This window comes from Olea europaea, unplaced genomic scaffold, assembly GCF_002742605.1.
Source record: "Olea europaea var. sylvestris unplaced genomic scaffold, O_europaea_v1 scaffold2032, whole genome shotgun sequence".
NCBI classification, from domain to species: domain Eukaryota; kingdom Viridiplantae; phylum Streptophyta; class Magnoliopsida; order Lamiales; family Oleaceae; genus Olea; species Olea europaea.
Window position 1 is genome coordinate 104331 of NW_019238219.1, and position 16251 is coordinate 120581.

At 38.1% G+C, this 16251-nt stretch overlaps 2 protein-coding genes across 2 annotated transcripts; both read right to left on the reverse strand.

Moving 5' to 3' along the window:
* Positions 1-973: 973 nt before the first annotated feature.
* LOC111379774 lies at positions 974-2917 on the reverse strand. Its single transcript, XM_023003214.1, has 4 exons — positions 2609-2917; positions 2342-2548; positions 1367-2236; positions 974-1222 (listed from the first exon to the last, which is right to left on the reverse strand). Exons 1-4 carry the CDS (start codon positions 2915-2917, stop codon positions 974-976), a joined length of 1635 nt encoding a protein of 544 aa, XP_022858982.1.
* Positions 2918-6430: 3513 nt separating this feature from the next.
* Positions 6431-16239, reverse strand: LOC111379768 (40S ribosomal protein S20-2). Its single transcript, XM_023003208.1, has 3 exons — positions 16080-16239; positions 15416-15529; positions 6431-6784 (listed from the first exon to the last, which is right to left on the reverse strand). Exons 1-3 carry the CDS (start codon positions 16189-16191, stop codon positions 6642-6644), a joined length of 369 nt encoding a protein of 122 aa, XP_022858976.1. The 5' UTR covers positions 16192-16239; the 3' UTR covers positions 6431-6641.
* Between the last annotated feature and the right edge of the window lie 12 nt (positions 16240-16251).

Genomic DNA, 16251 nt, shown 5'->3' on the forward strand with positions numbered 1-16251 from the left:
CTTGGTGATTCCATAGACGCTAGTGCTTGTATTTTATCAGGGTTGGCCTGTATCCCCCGGTGAGTGATCATGAAGCCCAAGAAATTGCCCGAGGCCACGCCAAATGCACATTTTGCGGGGTTCAACTTCATTCCGTACTTTCGCAAGGTGTTGAACACTTCTTCAAGATCTGAAATATGTTGGTCCACCTGTTTGCTTTTGACCACCATGTCATCAACGTACGCCTCCACATTCCTTCCAATCAAGTTAGCAAAGACTTTGTTGATGAGTCTTTGGTATGTTGCCCCTGCATTCTTCAAACCGAAAGGCATGACCTTATAACAGTATATGGCGGAATCGACCATGAATGAGGTCTTTTCTTGATCTTCCTCGGCCATGAGGATTTGATGATAAGCAGAAAATGCATCCAAGAAGCTGTATAGCTTATGTCCAGACGTGCTATCCACCAAGTTGTCAATCCGCGGTAGGGGATAACTATCCTTTGGACATGCTTTATTAAGATCTGTGAAGTCAATGCAGACTCTCCACTTACCATTGGCCTTCTTTACTAAAACAACATTAGCAAGCCAATCGGGATATTGGACCTCCCGAATGAACCGAGCACTGATGAGTTTGTTAATTTCTTCGCGGATGATCTCCCGACGCTCTGGGGCGAACTGTCTTTTCCTCTTTTTACTGGCATGGCCCCTGGGCTAATGTTAAGCTTATGGACTGTAATTTTAGGGTCTATTCCTGACATATCCTCAACCTTCCAGGCAAAAACGTCAATGTTGCGAGATAAGCAACCAACAAGTTCTGTCTTTAGGGTGATGTTAAGATCCCGACCAATAGTCACCTTCTTATCATGCTCGAGCTCAATTTCCATCAATTCTTCGACAGGGGCAAGTCTGACTTGTTGCCCGTCCTCGGGATCAATCCTCGGGATTTGCATGACGTCGTTATTTATTTCCCGAACGCTGGCAACATAGCATTGTCAGGCAGCTGTCTGGTCTCCACGGACAACCCCAACGCCATTACTTGTTGGAAACTTCATGGCTAGGTGGAAGGTGGACACAATGGCTTTAATCTTGTTTAGGAGTGGTCTTCCCAGAATTGCGTTATAGGCCATTGAGACACGTACCACTTGAAAAGATGTCATCTCCGTAACCTGTTTCTGGCCAGAACCCAAAGTTAGTAGAAGCTCGACGACACCCTCTGGAGTGATGACTCCTCCCCCAAACCCCTAGAGAGGAGTTTTAACTGCTTTGAGCTGTTGAGATGAGATACCCATTTTGGCAAAAGCTTCTTGTGAAAGTATATTGGCCGCACTCCCGTTGTCAACCAAGATCCTCTTTACTTTAAAATTGGCCACAATCGCTGAGATTACCAAGGCGTCATCATGTGGAAGTGATACGCCTTCTAAGTCTCCGGTCCCAAAAGTAATATCCTCCAGCTTTTCCTGAGGCATCCCAGAGGCCAAGGCATATCGTCGGGCATATTGTTTTCTTCCACTGTTGGAGTCTCCTCCTGAGGCAATACCTCCAATGATGATATTGATGGTTCCAGCAGTGGGTTGACCATCCCTTTTTGCCTCAAGGTCTTTTTCCCTGCCACGATCATTCCTCGGGCGTTTTTTGTTACCGACGTAGGAGCTCAGAAGTCTTCTTTTAATAAGAGCTTCAATCTCCCGTTGCAGGGCCTTACAGTTCTCCGTGGTATGCCCATGATCCCGATGGAACTCACAGTACTTGTTCATGTCCCTGGATTCGGGTGGTGACCTCATTCTGACAGGCCATTTCAGTTCCTTCATATCCTTGATCTCCATCAATAAATTGGTCTTTGACGTATTTAAACGTGTGAACGGCGCTGGGGGAACCTCCTGCCTCTGTTTTTTCCGATATTGTTCTTCACGGGGGTTCGGGTCATGCTGTCTCTTATGCTCGACCCTGTCATGGGATGGTCCAACCTTTCTCGGGTTCAGCGTTTCATCCATATTTATGTACTTCTCAGCTCGGGTAAGAAGCTCGGTGACTGTCTTCGGCGGAGTTTTGGATAAAGACATCTTGAAAGCCTCGCACTTTATGGCATATGTGAGGGCAGAAACTGCTGCAGTTATGCGTAGGTCGGGAATCTGAAGTCTTTCCTTGTTGAACCTGGTCATGAAGTCACGTAGGGTCTCATTTTGCCCTTCTCTAAGTTGCATGAGGGAAGCTGCTGTCTTCCTGATGCGTTTGCTGCTTGCGAAGAAAGCGGAGAACTTGTCCGCCAAATCCGAGAATGAGGCTATGGAGTTGGACTCTAAGGTTGAGAACCAATCCCTAGCAGCATTCGTCAAAGTTTGCGGGAAGGCCTTGCACATCACCTGATCTGGTGCAACCTGTAGATTCATGACGTCCGTGTATATGTTCAGATGATTGATTGGATCGGTGGTCCCATCATATTCTTTGATCCTAGGATACTTAAATCTGTCTGGCAAGGGGAATGTTAATATCTCGGAAGTAAATGGAGTGTTGGGACTGAATCTTGTCGTCCCTTTGTTGCCCTGAAGTAGGCCCGCCGTAATTCCTTCCTAAATAATCCTAGCGAGTTCCCCGGAATCCATGGTCACTGATCTTGAGGCCGAGGTCACATGTGGTATACCCGAGGCCCCTGCTCCGCCATTGTCAGGGGCATGTGTTTGAGCTCGAGCTCGAGCATCAGCCATAAAACCCCCCTGGGGTGCTGGTGTAGGTGACGGATGCGAATTTCTTTGACTTAGCAGCTGAGTCAGTTTGGCGACCTGTTGTCTGAGCTCTTCAAAGGCTCCAGCAGTGACGAATGCCGGCTGGGGCTCTGGCACTTCTGATGATTCCTCTTGAGGAATAGGGATATCCTCAGGAGGGGGTTGGTTTGGAGCAGATGAGCTTGCTAGTGGAAGACCTGAACGTGTGTTTACCATGGCTTTTGGTAGCGTTTCCCACAGATGGCGCCAATGATGCTACCAAAAATCGTACCTGCAGATTTTTCGAACTTGATGATTGATAAGGAGCACGAACGTGATCTTCCGATACCTGAAACAAAGGCAACGAGGTGTGTTCTCGTCGCCCCTCCGATGCTTAAGTCAGAAAGGGGAAATATATGCGTGAGGCTATGTGCTGAAGAACAATGAGAAAAACCTACCTGAATAATGGCCCAGGGTTCTGTATTTATAAAGGTAGGCGGTGTGTTCATATTAGGATTCCGTATTGCACCTATAGTAGGATAGCTTGATTTTGCAATCTTACACCAATGAGTCCTACACGAGATAGGAGTTTGAATTGAGGTATAACTGTGATACCAATAGAGTTTTTTTGGGCATAGGAGACATGAATTGAGGATTCTTAGTTAGAACAAATCTCTCGTTGGACAAGGCGCTGTCGTAGGTCATAATCGCGATGACATGTCCAATGATTGTTGAATAACTCTTCGGGTTAATAGCCCGGGCATATAGGGATACCCGAACACATATGTCCCGAGCATTTTGATACACATACCGACGAAATCGAGTCCTCGGGTCTATATACGTCGGGAACAAAACTTGGTTATATCACCAATCATCATTTTTTAAATTCTTTTTTCACACGTAAGACCCACTTTATCTCTAACAGTCAAAAAAATCAATTATTAAAATCCTATCAAACAAGCTCTAGATTTAAAATGATTACTATATGTTAAATAAAATTAAGGGAGAAATTTTTTGCCGTTGCTCCAAACTATATCACCCATGTAAGGAATTTAACCTGTTTAATCTGACGTGCATGTTTGGGGACTCATTACGGCATTAAGCGCACTACCACTTCTCGCAAATGAAATAGGGTATTTAGTAATAGAAAAAGAAAATTGCATACAAGAGAGGATGACGAAGTCAAAACCTCCACAAATGAAGAACAAGTATAACACACTCTAATTGAGTCCAATTAGGATTCAAAACGAGCCTAATACAAATCAATTAGAAGTAAACACGACAATAAAAAGATGGGTTTAAGTCTCAAAGACAAATGGACTACCAAGCAAAAAGGCTAACACTCTCTAAATTACTTCTATTCATCATTGGATGTTTGGGCTTGCTTTCGATAACAAGTTTAAACTCACGGTCACTTTTTTATTGGGAGTGTTAGTGTCCACCACAAAATGTTCTTTCATGGATTTGATCAGATGGAATAGGGTAAAATATTATCAAATTTAGATCCAAATGTCGTAGAATTTGGGGGTTGAAGTGTGGATGCTTTAAAAGGTGAGGCTTGAGCTAATGAAATGTGCATCACGATGTATAAGTGCCCAATAGGATGTGATTATATCAAGAATATTATACGAACTTTTCTAAGCTCGATTGATATGACTTCTGAGAAGTCAAAAGAGCTTTTGAGACTCATAATTGCTTTTGGATATTTCATCTAATTAATTTTATAAAATTATTACTGTAAAATTAATACCATTATTAAGTGACGAGTAAGAACAATGTTGTCTTTCTTTGTTCGATGAAGTTGTGATACATTTTAATGCAATGAACAATGAAGTATGAGTCTCATTGCCTAATTGCCACACAACTAGTGACGTGTATGTAGGAAAAACTTATAGTGTTCCCAAAGTATAAGATACTTAATACTTCCTATGACTTTTTGATTGACATATATTTTAAGAGCATGTTCGAGTCCCATTTTTTGTAAAAAATATATTTTGGAATGGTAGATTAATAGAGGATATGTGATTAAAAAAATTTGAATTTGAATGTAATATTATTTTATTTAAAAATGTATGATAAAAAAAAAGGAAAAAATGAATTTTGAACATATCGGAGGTCTGACATGCTCAAAATATTTAGAAATTGCTATTTAATTCGGATTCAAAAATCATAAATAATACGCATATTTCGATATTACTGAAAGTTTTCGCATCACTCGAGTGGTAAATAGCAGATGGTGCAAATCACGGAGTGATTGGCGCTGCACCTGATTTTTGTTCAGGTAAATGGAAACCTAAAAGTCTCAATATGGGGGCCCATCAACACAGCCCAGTACGAGAGTGATATGTGGGACCCACTTCTCAAATTCCTCTTTTTACGTGGGAACACGAATCAAAATCAACACGAGTGCTCTGACAGTGTTACAGTTTTCTTTGCAGTGGTAATCACGCGCCCTCAGTGGAGGTGAAGTTGGGACGGAGAGTAAAGTGGGCCTTAATTATTTGGGTCGGCAACTGTACTGGACAGAGGCCTACCTTAACTACCCGGGCCCATCGTACTGTCTTCCAAATTTCATTCTCATAACACAAATTTTACCAAAATACTGCTTTAAAATGAAAATAAAAGTTCTAACAAAAAATTAATAATTACATGTCAATAACTCACTTGAAAGTGGATAACTATGACAAAAAATTAGGAAAAGTTTTGGTTTATCAGAACATCATTTGAAAACTACATATTATAACTTATATGAAGAAGAAATTAAGCTAAAAACTTCCTACAAAAATTCAAAGTGAATCATATTTATTTATTTTAAACTTAGAATCAATATTTCAAATTAATGATCTTCGAAAGTAAATATTTTGATTTGGGATTACTTAAAAGTAAAGCTTAAAATTGAAACATAGTCCAAGTCCAAATTTCTTATGATCAAGTTGCTTACAAACAAGCTGCCCAAACCAACATACGTTTTTTCAAATATGGAAAACTATGGTACTGATTCCGAATCTATTTACTTAGTAGCAAACGAGTTCTCAAATCTTTTCTATTTTACATTTCAATTCCCAATCCATTATTTTTGTAGGATATATTTTCTCATTAATAGATTTCCTACAAAAGCAATTTATAATAAAAATTTGAATTTTGCACCTAATACCTAATATATAATGCTTGTTTGGTAGGGATTTTGATAATTGATTTTTTGACCGTTAGAGATAAAATTGGTCCTACTTATAAGAGAAGAATTCAAAAATAACGACTGGAATAGTAAAATAACGGTCAAAAAATTGATTTTAGTTGAATTAAAATTTCAATGAAATATGCTAATAGTTCTGGTCAATTGAAAATAGTATTAATAATGTTATCGATAAAGAAGATATTAGCCGAAAGAGATCAAATCATGCAACAGAAAGAAGCAGCATTATATTTGTTATTTGACATGATTGATAGAAAATTTCAGCAACAAAACATGATTTCAGCCGAAACTTTGATGATGAAATTTGTGCAAAATGCAACTTTAGATACTTGATTGGCTTGTCAACTTTTAGACTTAAAGAGCCCAATTCAATATAATGTCTAGTCCCATGTTTGATGGGAATGAGAGAGTTAAGGATACGAAAATCTTGTTTAGTATGTCCACTCTTTTAACATATCAATTATCATTAATGTATTCCTGGGCAAGTGACAGTAATTGAAAACAATGAATCAAACAAAAAATTAATCATTTTGATATAAAATAATGCTACAGTTCAATTATCAGATCATTCAAAAAGTAATATGCATTAATTGGTCTAAAGAGTAAACATAAAATAACCAAGTTCCCATTCACATCCAAAACTGTATAGCAAAACTCCTATCATAACATTGTTATAATACCCAGCTATGGTCGAAATGCAAGTTCATCTAGCACAGAATTTGCTGCTAACGAACGATAGAAATACATCCGAGACAAGGCGCGTCAAGTCTAAGAATCAGCAATGGTAACCTCAACCTCAACACCAGGTTCAATTGTGATAGAGGTAATCTGCTTAACCACATCCGGGGAGCTGAAGAGGTCAATCACGCGCTTGTGTACACGGAGCTCAAACCTATCCCATGTGTTAGTACCTGAGAATCAATTTTTAAAAAAATAAAATAAAAATTCAAAACAAGATACCAAGAATCAATAGCACCACGACCATGGAGTTTCAATGATGATCCAGAAACAGTGAGACTCATGACATCATATTTTATAATGCTCCCTAATATTTCTGAGAATTATATCTCATGTTGATGATCTAGATTATAAAGCAACAATCCACCTCTCAATCCTAACAGCAATGAACTTTTAGTACAACCAACAGATAATTACAGAAGCAAGCCGCCCAATACAGCAAACAGAAAAAGCAAGTGTCAACCAAAAAAAAAAACATCTGCCTTACATGGATTAAATGCTCTTCCCATGCCTTGCTAAAAATGAGTATATCATCAAAAAATACCTCGTTCATTACGCTTCAGAAAGTGACGAGAGCATTATTCAAGCCAAAAGGCATGACTAAAAATTCTTAGTGGCCTTCATGTGTTCGAAAGGCTATTTTCTCTATATCACCAGAATACATACGAATTTGATGGTAGCCTAACCTCAAGTCGAGCTTAGTGAAAAATCAAATTTAATCAATGTGTCGACGACATATCGTATCAGTACTTTTTTGAAAAAAAATTGCTTATCTACATGTTCGATGTGCGTCGTGTCAGACATACGTGTCCATGTCGGTGCATTATAGATCCTCTATAAAACAAAAAGTTACGACTGATTCTAGTAGGCGATAATAAAGAAGCCTCAAAAAGCAAAATGCTCCATTTTGAAACGATTGGAATTCTTCCACCATTTTGGATTTTGCAATGAAAATGACCACTTCCATAGTAAAAATATTTAAGCACTTTTCCAAAATTGCCCCTACTTAAATATACACCTAGTGCACTAAAAAGCTTGTTTCCTATACCAGTCATTTGGACACTGTAACCAACCCAATATCCCGTCCACCACTTTGCTACCACCTGCCAATCCTCTCCTAATGAAGCACTGCTTCAAAAGCCAGTGTTGTCCCCATGAACCTCCTAGTACAAATCACTTTCTCGCCGCTGCAACCACCCACGAGGCCATCTTCTCAAACCTTCAGTATTAATCAGATGTATTGACAAACGAAACAACCATAAGTGGACTTCCACATCACAACATACTAAACCTTCAAAATGACATTTGGTTGGAGTAAAAATCAACAAGATTTGGTTTTGGGCTTGACATGAAACAATAGTTAATTCGTTGGACTTCTGACCGAATTTTATCTTTTCACTGATCATTCTTCTATTAATCTCTTTACAGAAACTTCACTGAATTTATAAATGGATTGATTGTTGATTTGGAAGTGAGCGGTCCAAACTGGTGTATTTGTTGGCTGCAAGCCCCAAGCTTAAATTGCAGAGATAGAAATTGTGCAAAATCAGTGATATTTTGGATACCTCGATGAGTCAACATTATACACATTGAAGATAAGGCATTGTGGCGAAGATAAGAAAGTCAAATACGGTGTTCACCTTTTACTCCTACAAAATATTTGTGCAGTAGGTGGCCAAAATTTTTATCCAAGGGAATACGCAGTTACGAGGCATAAGCACAATCAAATAGCAATAACCTATACCAAATAACCGATAAACCTAGCTATACACATCCATCAAAGAGAATAAATAAATAAATAAAAATAAAAAATACACCACAGTGTCAGTTCCCCTTGATTGAGATCTAGTGATGGGTCGATTAACGGGTAATGACCAAGGATTGTCTTTTCATTGATGACCTATTGTGATAGTTTTTGGTAGGATACTTTGAGGGATCCTAAACCTCCTTTGTTTGGTTAATTCAAGAAAACCAATAAAACTCCCAAATCAACACAAGCTTGAAAACTGATAATTCGGTACTTTTATTCATGGCTTCAAGCTATTAAATAGCGGAACAGCTTCTTGTAAAAAAGGCAATAACATCTACTTGGGAAATTAGAAATTATGCTTGCAATATTCAAGCTTTTATTCTAAGGAAAAGACAACAATTTAGTAATCATAATTGACTGAAATTAATGTCTAATCCCCCTTCATGTGCTTGATTGGTCCTTAACAACTCCGTCATCCTTAAAAATCTCCTTGTCCTCAAGGAAAAGAGTGCATTCAATTCTGCGAGGTTCTCCCATGTTGACTCAGCAGGTGAGAGATTTTGCCAATGAACCAAGACTTCTTTTTCTCCCCCTTTTGTGCGTGTCTCCAAAATGGCTTGAGAGAGTGGGTGGGGGGCAGATTCACTGGGCATTTCGGGTATAGTAGGAGAGATAATATCCTGATTTCCAATCCTTTTTTTAAGAAGAGAAACATGGAAAACTGGGTGAAGCTTTGATTCGGTTGGTAATTCCAATTTATAAGCAACTGATCCAATCTTGGAAAGAATTTTGAAGGGACAAAAAAACTTGGGGCTCAACTTGAGATTTTTTCGTTGTGCTAGAGATAGTTGACGGTAAGGACACAATTTTAGGCACCTATATTCACCAACTTCAAAACTTTTTTCTATTCGCTTCGCATCATAATATTTCTTCATCCTTTCTTGAGAAATTTTTAAACTTGCCTTGAAATCTCTAATCACCACATCCCTTTCCAGTAAGAATTTCTCAACTGAATCCACGCACGAGGTGCCATGAACATATACCAGCAAGTTGGGAGGTTCACGACCATATACGATCTCGAATGGTGATTTTTTGGTGGATGAGTGTACCCCGGTATTGTAGCAATATTCTGCCCATGGTAGCCAAGCTATCCATTCCTTAGGCTTGTTAACCGCCTCGGTTTGACCAATGTGAAACACCTCGAGTACATCTCCAACGTCTTGTTAACCACCTCGGTTTGACCATTCGTTTGTGGGTGGCATGCTGAACTAAAATTGAATTCGATGTCATGCAAAAGAAATAAATTTTTCCAAAAGGAGCTTGTGAAAACTAGATCACAATCACATACAATGGACCCAGGCATGCCTTGGAGTTTGAATACTTGCTCAAAAATTATGTGAGCAATGGTGGTAGCTGTGTAGGGGTGTTTAATGGGAATGAAATGACTATATTTAGAGAGGCGGTCCACTACCACAAAGATGGTGGAACTACCTCGAGAGTTTGGCAAGCCATCCACAAAATCCATGGAAATATCTACCCAGACATGTTGTATTAGGAGAGGGCGGAGTAGCCGACAAGTTTGGCTTGGTCCACTTTATTTCTTCGTCAAACTTCACATTCCTGAATAAATTTCCTTATGTGTGCTTTCATGCCTTTCCAGCAAAAGATAGATCTAATCGTGTCAAGAGATTTATGGAGCCCTTCATGAGTGCTTAAGTGGAATTCCTTGATTATAGGGAGAATCAAATAGGAAGTGGAGAATAGATAAATTTGATCTATGAAAAAAATAAACCCTTCTTTGTATAGGCACGGCCCCAATGCCTCACCTTCCTTGATTTTCTCCATTAAATCCCACAGTTGAGAGTTAGCCATAATTTTTGATTTAATGGGATCCACCCAATTAGGAATAGGGGAAGATATGGCACATATATGGATTTCAAATGTTCTGCACAAGGCATCTGCATCTGCATTTGAATTTTCTTTTCCTTTTTTGTAGTGAATTTCAAAATAAAATCCCAAGAACTTCACTAACCATTTCTGATGGGTAGACGTAGTAATGGTTTGACTCCATAAAAATTGCAAAATTTTGTGGTTAGTACGAACAATAAATTTGGATCCCAAAAGATAAGGGCGCCATTTTTGTACTCCTTAACCAAAGCAAGCATTTCTTTCTCGTATGTGGATAATGCCAAATTCTTACAATGCAATGCTTGACTAAAAAATGCAATTGGTCGCTCATCTTGCACAAGTATTGCACGTAGACCCACACCAGATGCATCACATTCCACGACAAAAGGTCGAGAGAAGTCCGGAAGTGCTAACACCGGCCCGGAAGTCATGGCGCCTTTCAATTCTTCAAATGCTTGCTCCGCAGTCGCTGTCCATTTGAACAAATCTTTTTTGAGCATATTTGTCAAAGGTTGGGCAATAACTCCATAACGGTGAATAAATTTTCGGTAATAACCGGTGAGGCCTAAAAACCCACGCAACCCTTTTAATGTAGTTGCCTTGGGCCATGTCATCATAGCAGATATTTTTCAGGATCCATAGCAACCCCGTGATGCGAAATTAAATGCCCCAAGTAATTGACCTTTTCCTGTCCAAATTGACATTTTTCCCGCTTGACAAAAAATTGATTAGCTTGCAAAACATGGAACATCTGCCTTACATGGATTAAATGCTCTTCCCATGCCTTGCTAAAAATGAGTATATCATCAAAAAATACCTCGTTCATTACGCTTCAGAAAGTGACGAGAGCATTATTCAAGCCAAAAGGCATGACTAAAAATTCTTAGTGGCCTTCATGTGTTCGAAAGGCTATTTTCTCTATATCACCAGAATACATACGAATTTGGTGGTAGCCTAACCTCAAGTCGAGCTTAGTGAAAAATCATGCCTCTTTCAACTCGTCCAATAACTCATCAATGACAGGAATTGAATATTTAACTTTAACGGTGATATAGTCCACGCAAAGTCGCCACGATCCTTCATGCTTTTTAACCAAATAGTATTGGAGGAGAATAAGGACTTGTGCAAGGCCGTATCACACCTGATGATAAGAGCCCTTTCACCATTTTTTCAATTTCATTTTTTTGGTAATGGGGAGACCTATAAGGCTTGACTAAAATTGGATTGGCCCCCTGCATTAACGGAATTTTGTGGTCTTCAGAGCGTTGAGGTGGTAAGCATTGGGCTTCTTGGAAGATTGCTGTGTATTGATTCATAATGGCCAAAAATTTGAATTTTGGATCCCATTCATGGCTTTAGTTACTGCTCCTGAATTCAAAAAGAATGTAGTTGCAACAAAAAACTCTCTTGCCTTTTCTAAGTTGTCCCCTTAATTCTTTGTCAATTACTATTTTTTTGATAGGTCCTTGAATCCCATGTAACTCTACCATTCTGCCATTCCAATTAAATCTCATCCAAAATTCATTGAGATCCAATGTAAAAGGACCCAAACTTTTAAATAATTGCGTTCCGAAAATCACATCACACCCCTCCAATGGTAAAAGGAATAGATCAATGTAGAATGTAATTCCTTGCACAAAAATAGGAACATCTTTGCATAGTCCACTACTTTTGACTTGGTAACCGTCCGTTACTTGCACAGAAAAGTCCCCATTTTTTGTGGAATATATTCCCAATTGAGCAGCCAAATTGGAATTGAGGAAGTTATGTGTACTACCTGTATCAAGCAAAATTGTAACCACCGATTCCTTAAGCTTGCCAATAACTCGCATTGTTTGTGGTCCTGAATTTCTAGAAATAGCATGGAAGCTTATTTCTAGAATTTCCCCTTCTTCATCCTCCACGATTTCATCCTCTAATTGCTCATCACAAGGAAAAATCCGCTCAATGAGAAATAACCTTTCACAACGGTGACTAGGAGAGAACTTGTAAAATCCCAAATTTTTACTTAGCATTAATTTATTTAATAGGAATGCAATGTTCAGTTAAGTCCTTATACAAGTTAATTTGTTATCTCTATAGTTAATTTGGATCTATGTGAATATCTTTATAGTTGAGGGACCAAAGTGAAAATAAGTTTCAGATTTTATACCTTTATTAAATAGGCCAAATAGTTAATTATTGAAGGAGTTAGAATTACCCTATCAATATTGGGCTCATTTTGAAGCTCGTAATAAATGACGAATTATGGACTCAAGAAAAATTCAATTTGGATTCGTTAAACTTGAGTTATAGCCAATTAAGAAAACTACTTAGTTAATAATATTAGTTATTAATTCGAGCTAAATTACTATATCAATATTGGACTCCTTTGATAGATAATAATTAATTATATATATTAGGATTAAGAAAATGATATTTTGGATAAGTTGAATTAAGATGGAATCAATGGAAGAATCAAGGTGTAAATGAAATTCTAATTTATTTACTATCCATACAATTTGCAATTCTCGGCCATTAGGAATAAAATATGTTAAGTATTAATAATTATGAAACTTAAAGATAATTGATTAAAACGTAATCAGTGTGTTGTATAATATATGCAATTAGGAGACCAATTTGCCTTACTTTTCCACGTGTTGACATGATATGCAGTCATTGGGTCTCCTCATTAAAATTGTATTGGATTTGGAACTTATCAAAACAAATAGTCAATCTCCAATCAAATTATATAGGAGTCTGGGAGTCCAAACCAATTTCTAAGAAAAGTGGATGGAAATTTTAGAATTCCAATCTTAGCGTGACTACCCTACGGTCCCTGCCCCGTATTTTAGTCTACTATATATATGACATTATACCTAAAGCATTCTACCATACTTTATTCTCTTCCTCTCTAAATTTTCCTCTATATTACTAACGCTTTATACCCAAAGCAGTCTACTATATTTTATTCAATTTTACAACCAACCAAGAGAAAAATCTTAGCAAACAAGTTCCCACAATTTGCTTTCCAAGTGCATATTATGATACAAGATTCATTACGTAAGGTGAGATGCTCAGTGCTATTAGTGGTTTGTCCACATCTTTTCAAATACGTTGTTATGTATGGATTTAATTACTTCAGTTCAGAGCTCCTTTGGGAGAAATCATGAAACAGTTTAAGGCACAATTTAGCCTTCACGTTATTTGCAGCGCTTGCTTGAATTATCATTTGTCATGGTGTGATAATTCTCATGTTATGTTGGTAAGAGAATTTATGCATAATTTCACGTTTGCTTTGAATGTGGAGTAGCAAACATCTCATTGAGTATAATTCGTTATACTCATCTCTCTCTATTAACAATTTTCAGGTAGAAATTAGTATGCTGGACGGCGGTGGATAGATGCATATTGGACCAATGGATCTCCATCATGAAGTACTTTAATTTTTAGAAACACTAGAACATTTAATAACAGTTGATTATTATTATTTTTAAATTTAGACTCAATTGTGAGTCACGTCATAACTTTCAATTAGTCCTATTTTTATTATTTGTTAGAACTACTTTTATTAATGTTTGATAAAAGATATGATTCCAAATTGTTCCGCATATGTTACTTAATTTAATTTACCTTTTGTTAAGGTTGTTCAATTTTTACTGAATTCCTCGTTATATTAAAATGTATTTGCCTCAAGCACTTTATTAATCAATTCACGTTTGGTAACGTTCCGGGTTGCTAGAGAATTCGGGGCGTTACAGAACTTATCGTCGCAATTAAAGCAAAGTCCACGACTTCGCCTATCTTGTAATTTTGCTGGAGTCAATCGCTTAATGGCTGGGGTGCGTGCTCAAGTGAGAGATACCGAAGGCATTTGTGGTGGCTCGGTGGTAGTTGGAGCCTTTCGTGGTTCCACATAGCTTCCTCTTCGCTACTCATGCAAGCGTGACTCGTAGACTCTATGAGTCGTGCAAGGCCAATTGCCGCTGACAAGGATACAAGTTTACAAGCTTGAGCATCCACTCGAATTGCTTCCCGCAGCCCGCTTACAAAATACCCAACTTCTTGTTCTTCGGTGAGATAGCCCGCCCCATGCAATAGACGATCAAACTCCACCTGGTAATCCCGAATACTACTTATTTGTTTTAGCTTGGTGACATCACCAAAGAAATTTTGGTATCTTGAAGGGACGTAACGCAAGTGCAACTCATATTTGAAAACCTCCCAATTTACTCCCTCTCCGCGCATTTTGAATCGTTGGTACCATAATTGAACATCTCCTTCCAAATGGTAGCCAGCCATAGGTAACTTCTTTACCTCTTTCGTATCTTGAAAGCCGAAAAATTGCTCTACTCGACAAATCCAACTTGTGGGATCATCCATGCCATCATAGCGTGGGAAATCTAGTTTGGTAATCTTGGGCCCAATTAAACTTCCTCCCGATTAACTACAACGGTTGTCACGAGAGGAACTAGCATCATCTTCATGTCCTACACCGCGCTTTGCAAGGCGATTGAACATGGTCTCCATGTGTTGTAAAAGACGCTCCTCACTAGCTTTCACGGCTTGTTGTAAGTTGTGTTGACCCATAGATAACGAGCCAACCTCCTTCTCCAATTGATCCAAGCGATGGTCAGACGTTTATGGCTCTGATACCAAGTTGTCAGTTCCCCTCAATTGAGATCTAGTGATAAGTTGATTAACGGGTAATGCACAAGGATTGTCTTTTCGTTGATGACCTATTGTGATAGTTTTTGGTAGGATACTTCGAGGGATCCTAAACCTCCTTTGTTTGGTTAATTCAAGAAAACCAATAAAACTCCCAAATCAACACAAGGTTGAAGACAATGATAATTCGATACTTTTATTCATGGCTTCAAGCTATTAAATAGCTGAACAACTTCTTGTAAAAAAAGCAATAACGTCTACTTAGGAAATTAGAAATTATGCTTGCAATATTCAAGCTTTTATTCTAAGGAAAAGACAACAATTTAGTAATCATAATTGACTAAAATTAATGTGTAATCCCCCTTCACATGCTTGATTGGTCCTTAACACACAGCTTCAAAAATTTACACTCCAACATCATTTTGCCGAGCAGCATACCATATTAGGATAGTTACATGTTAAGAGAAGTATATTATTATACTCGTGGAGGAAGTAATACCTTCACCACAAGGTGACTTCCTGGTAGTAATATGAAGAACCTTGGTAGGCATTCTCACTGGTCCCTTGACCCTGAGCCTCTTGTCTTTAGCGCCACGAACCAAATCAGCACAGACTGTTAATGAAAATAAGTCAAGGAAGCATCAAATTAGACAATTATGAAGATCATTATCATCAGGAACTATATAATAACCACAACTATACATGTCGCTAAGGATGGAAATCCTTTTCCCCATATATTGGATCCTATCCAATAACTACAACAATTGCTAGTCATCAAATGGGAATACAAAACCCAGTGAAGGACAACCTAGTAACTATCTAAAACAGAATTAGTTTCATGAGTGATATTATACACCCTTTATTGACAAATTAGCAATGCATATCCAAAACTAAAAAGTGCTCAAAATTTTAAGCATTTTTAAATGCTTAAAACATAGATTACTCAAAACAACAAATGCTAGCAATAAATTTATATAACATGGCAACAATGGAAATCAAAGACTAAATCTTAGCCACAAAAAAGAAAACTAACTAATTACCTGCATATAAAAGTTAAAAACAAAGCGCATTCAACAAGAGTAATCTATCAAGTAACAGAAAAAATTGCAGATCATGATCAAATTGCACAACCATATTAAGACCCTGCTACAGTGCTACTATACCTTTCTCGAGGTTCTTTACATTCTTGGAGGAAAGAGTGATACGGATCTTGTGAATTTGCTCCTGGGGCTCCTCCAACCCAGGCTTAGTTGGCTTCATCGCTGCGTACGCCATTCTTTTCCTTCGATTTCTTCTTCGAACACACAAAACATAATTTTAGGTTTGTGGGAAAAA

Excerpts from the sequence above, each read along its gene's own strand:
- LOC111379768 (XM_023003208.1), bottom strand. The coding sequence starts at position 16,191 with ATGGCGTACGCAGCGATGAAGCCAACTAAGCCTGGGTTGGAGGAGCCC. Across the intron at positions 15,530-16,079 it reads TGTAAAGAACCTCGAGAAAG|TCTGTGCTGATTTGGTTCGT; the intron begins GTATAGTAGCAC and ends TTTCATTAACAG. Across the intron at positions 6,785-15,415 it reads GAAGTCACCTTGTGGTGAAG|GTACTAACACATGGGATAGG; the intron begins GTATTACTTCCT and ends ATTGATTCTCAG.
- LOC111379774 (XM_023003214.1), bottom strand. The coding sequence starts at position 2,917 with ATGGTAAACACACGTTCAGGTCTTCCACTAGCAAGCTCATCTGCTCCA. Across the intron at positions 2,549-2,608 it reads GGGCCTCGGGTATACCACAT|GAAGGAATTACGGCGGGCCT; the intron begins GTGACCTCGGCC and ends AGGATTATTTAG. Across the intron at positions 2,237-2,341 it reads TACAGGTTGCACCAGATCAG|TTCTCCGCTTTCTTCGCAAG; the intron begins GTGATGTGCAAG and ends TTGGCGGACAAG.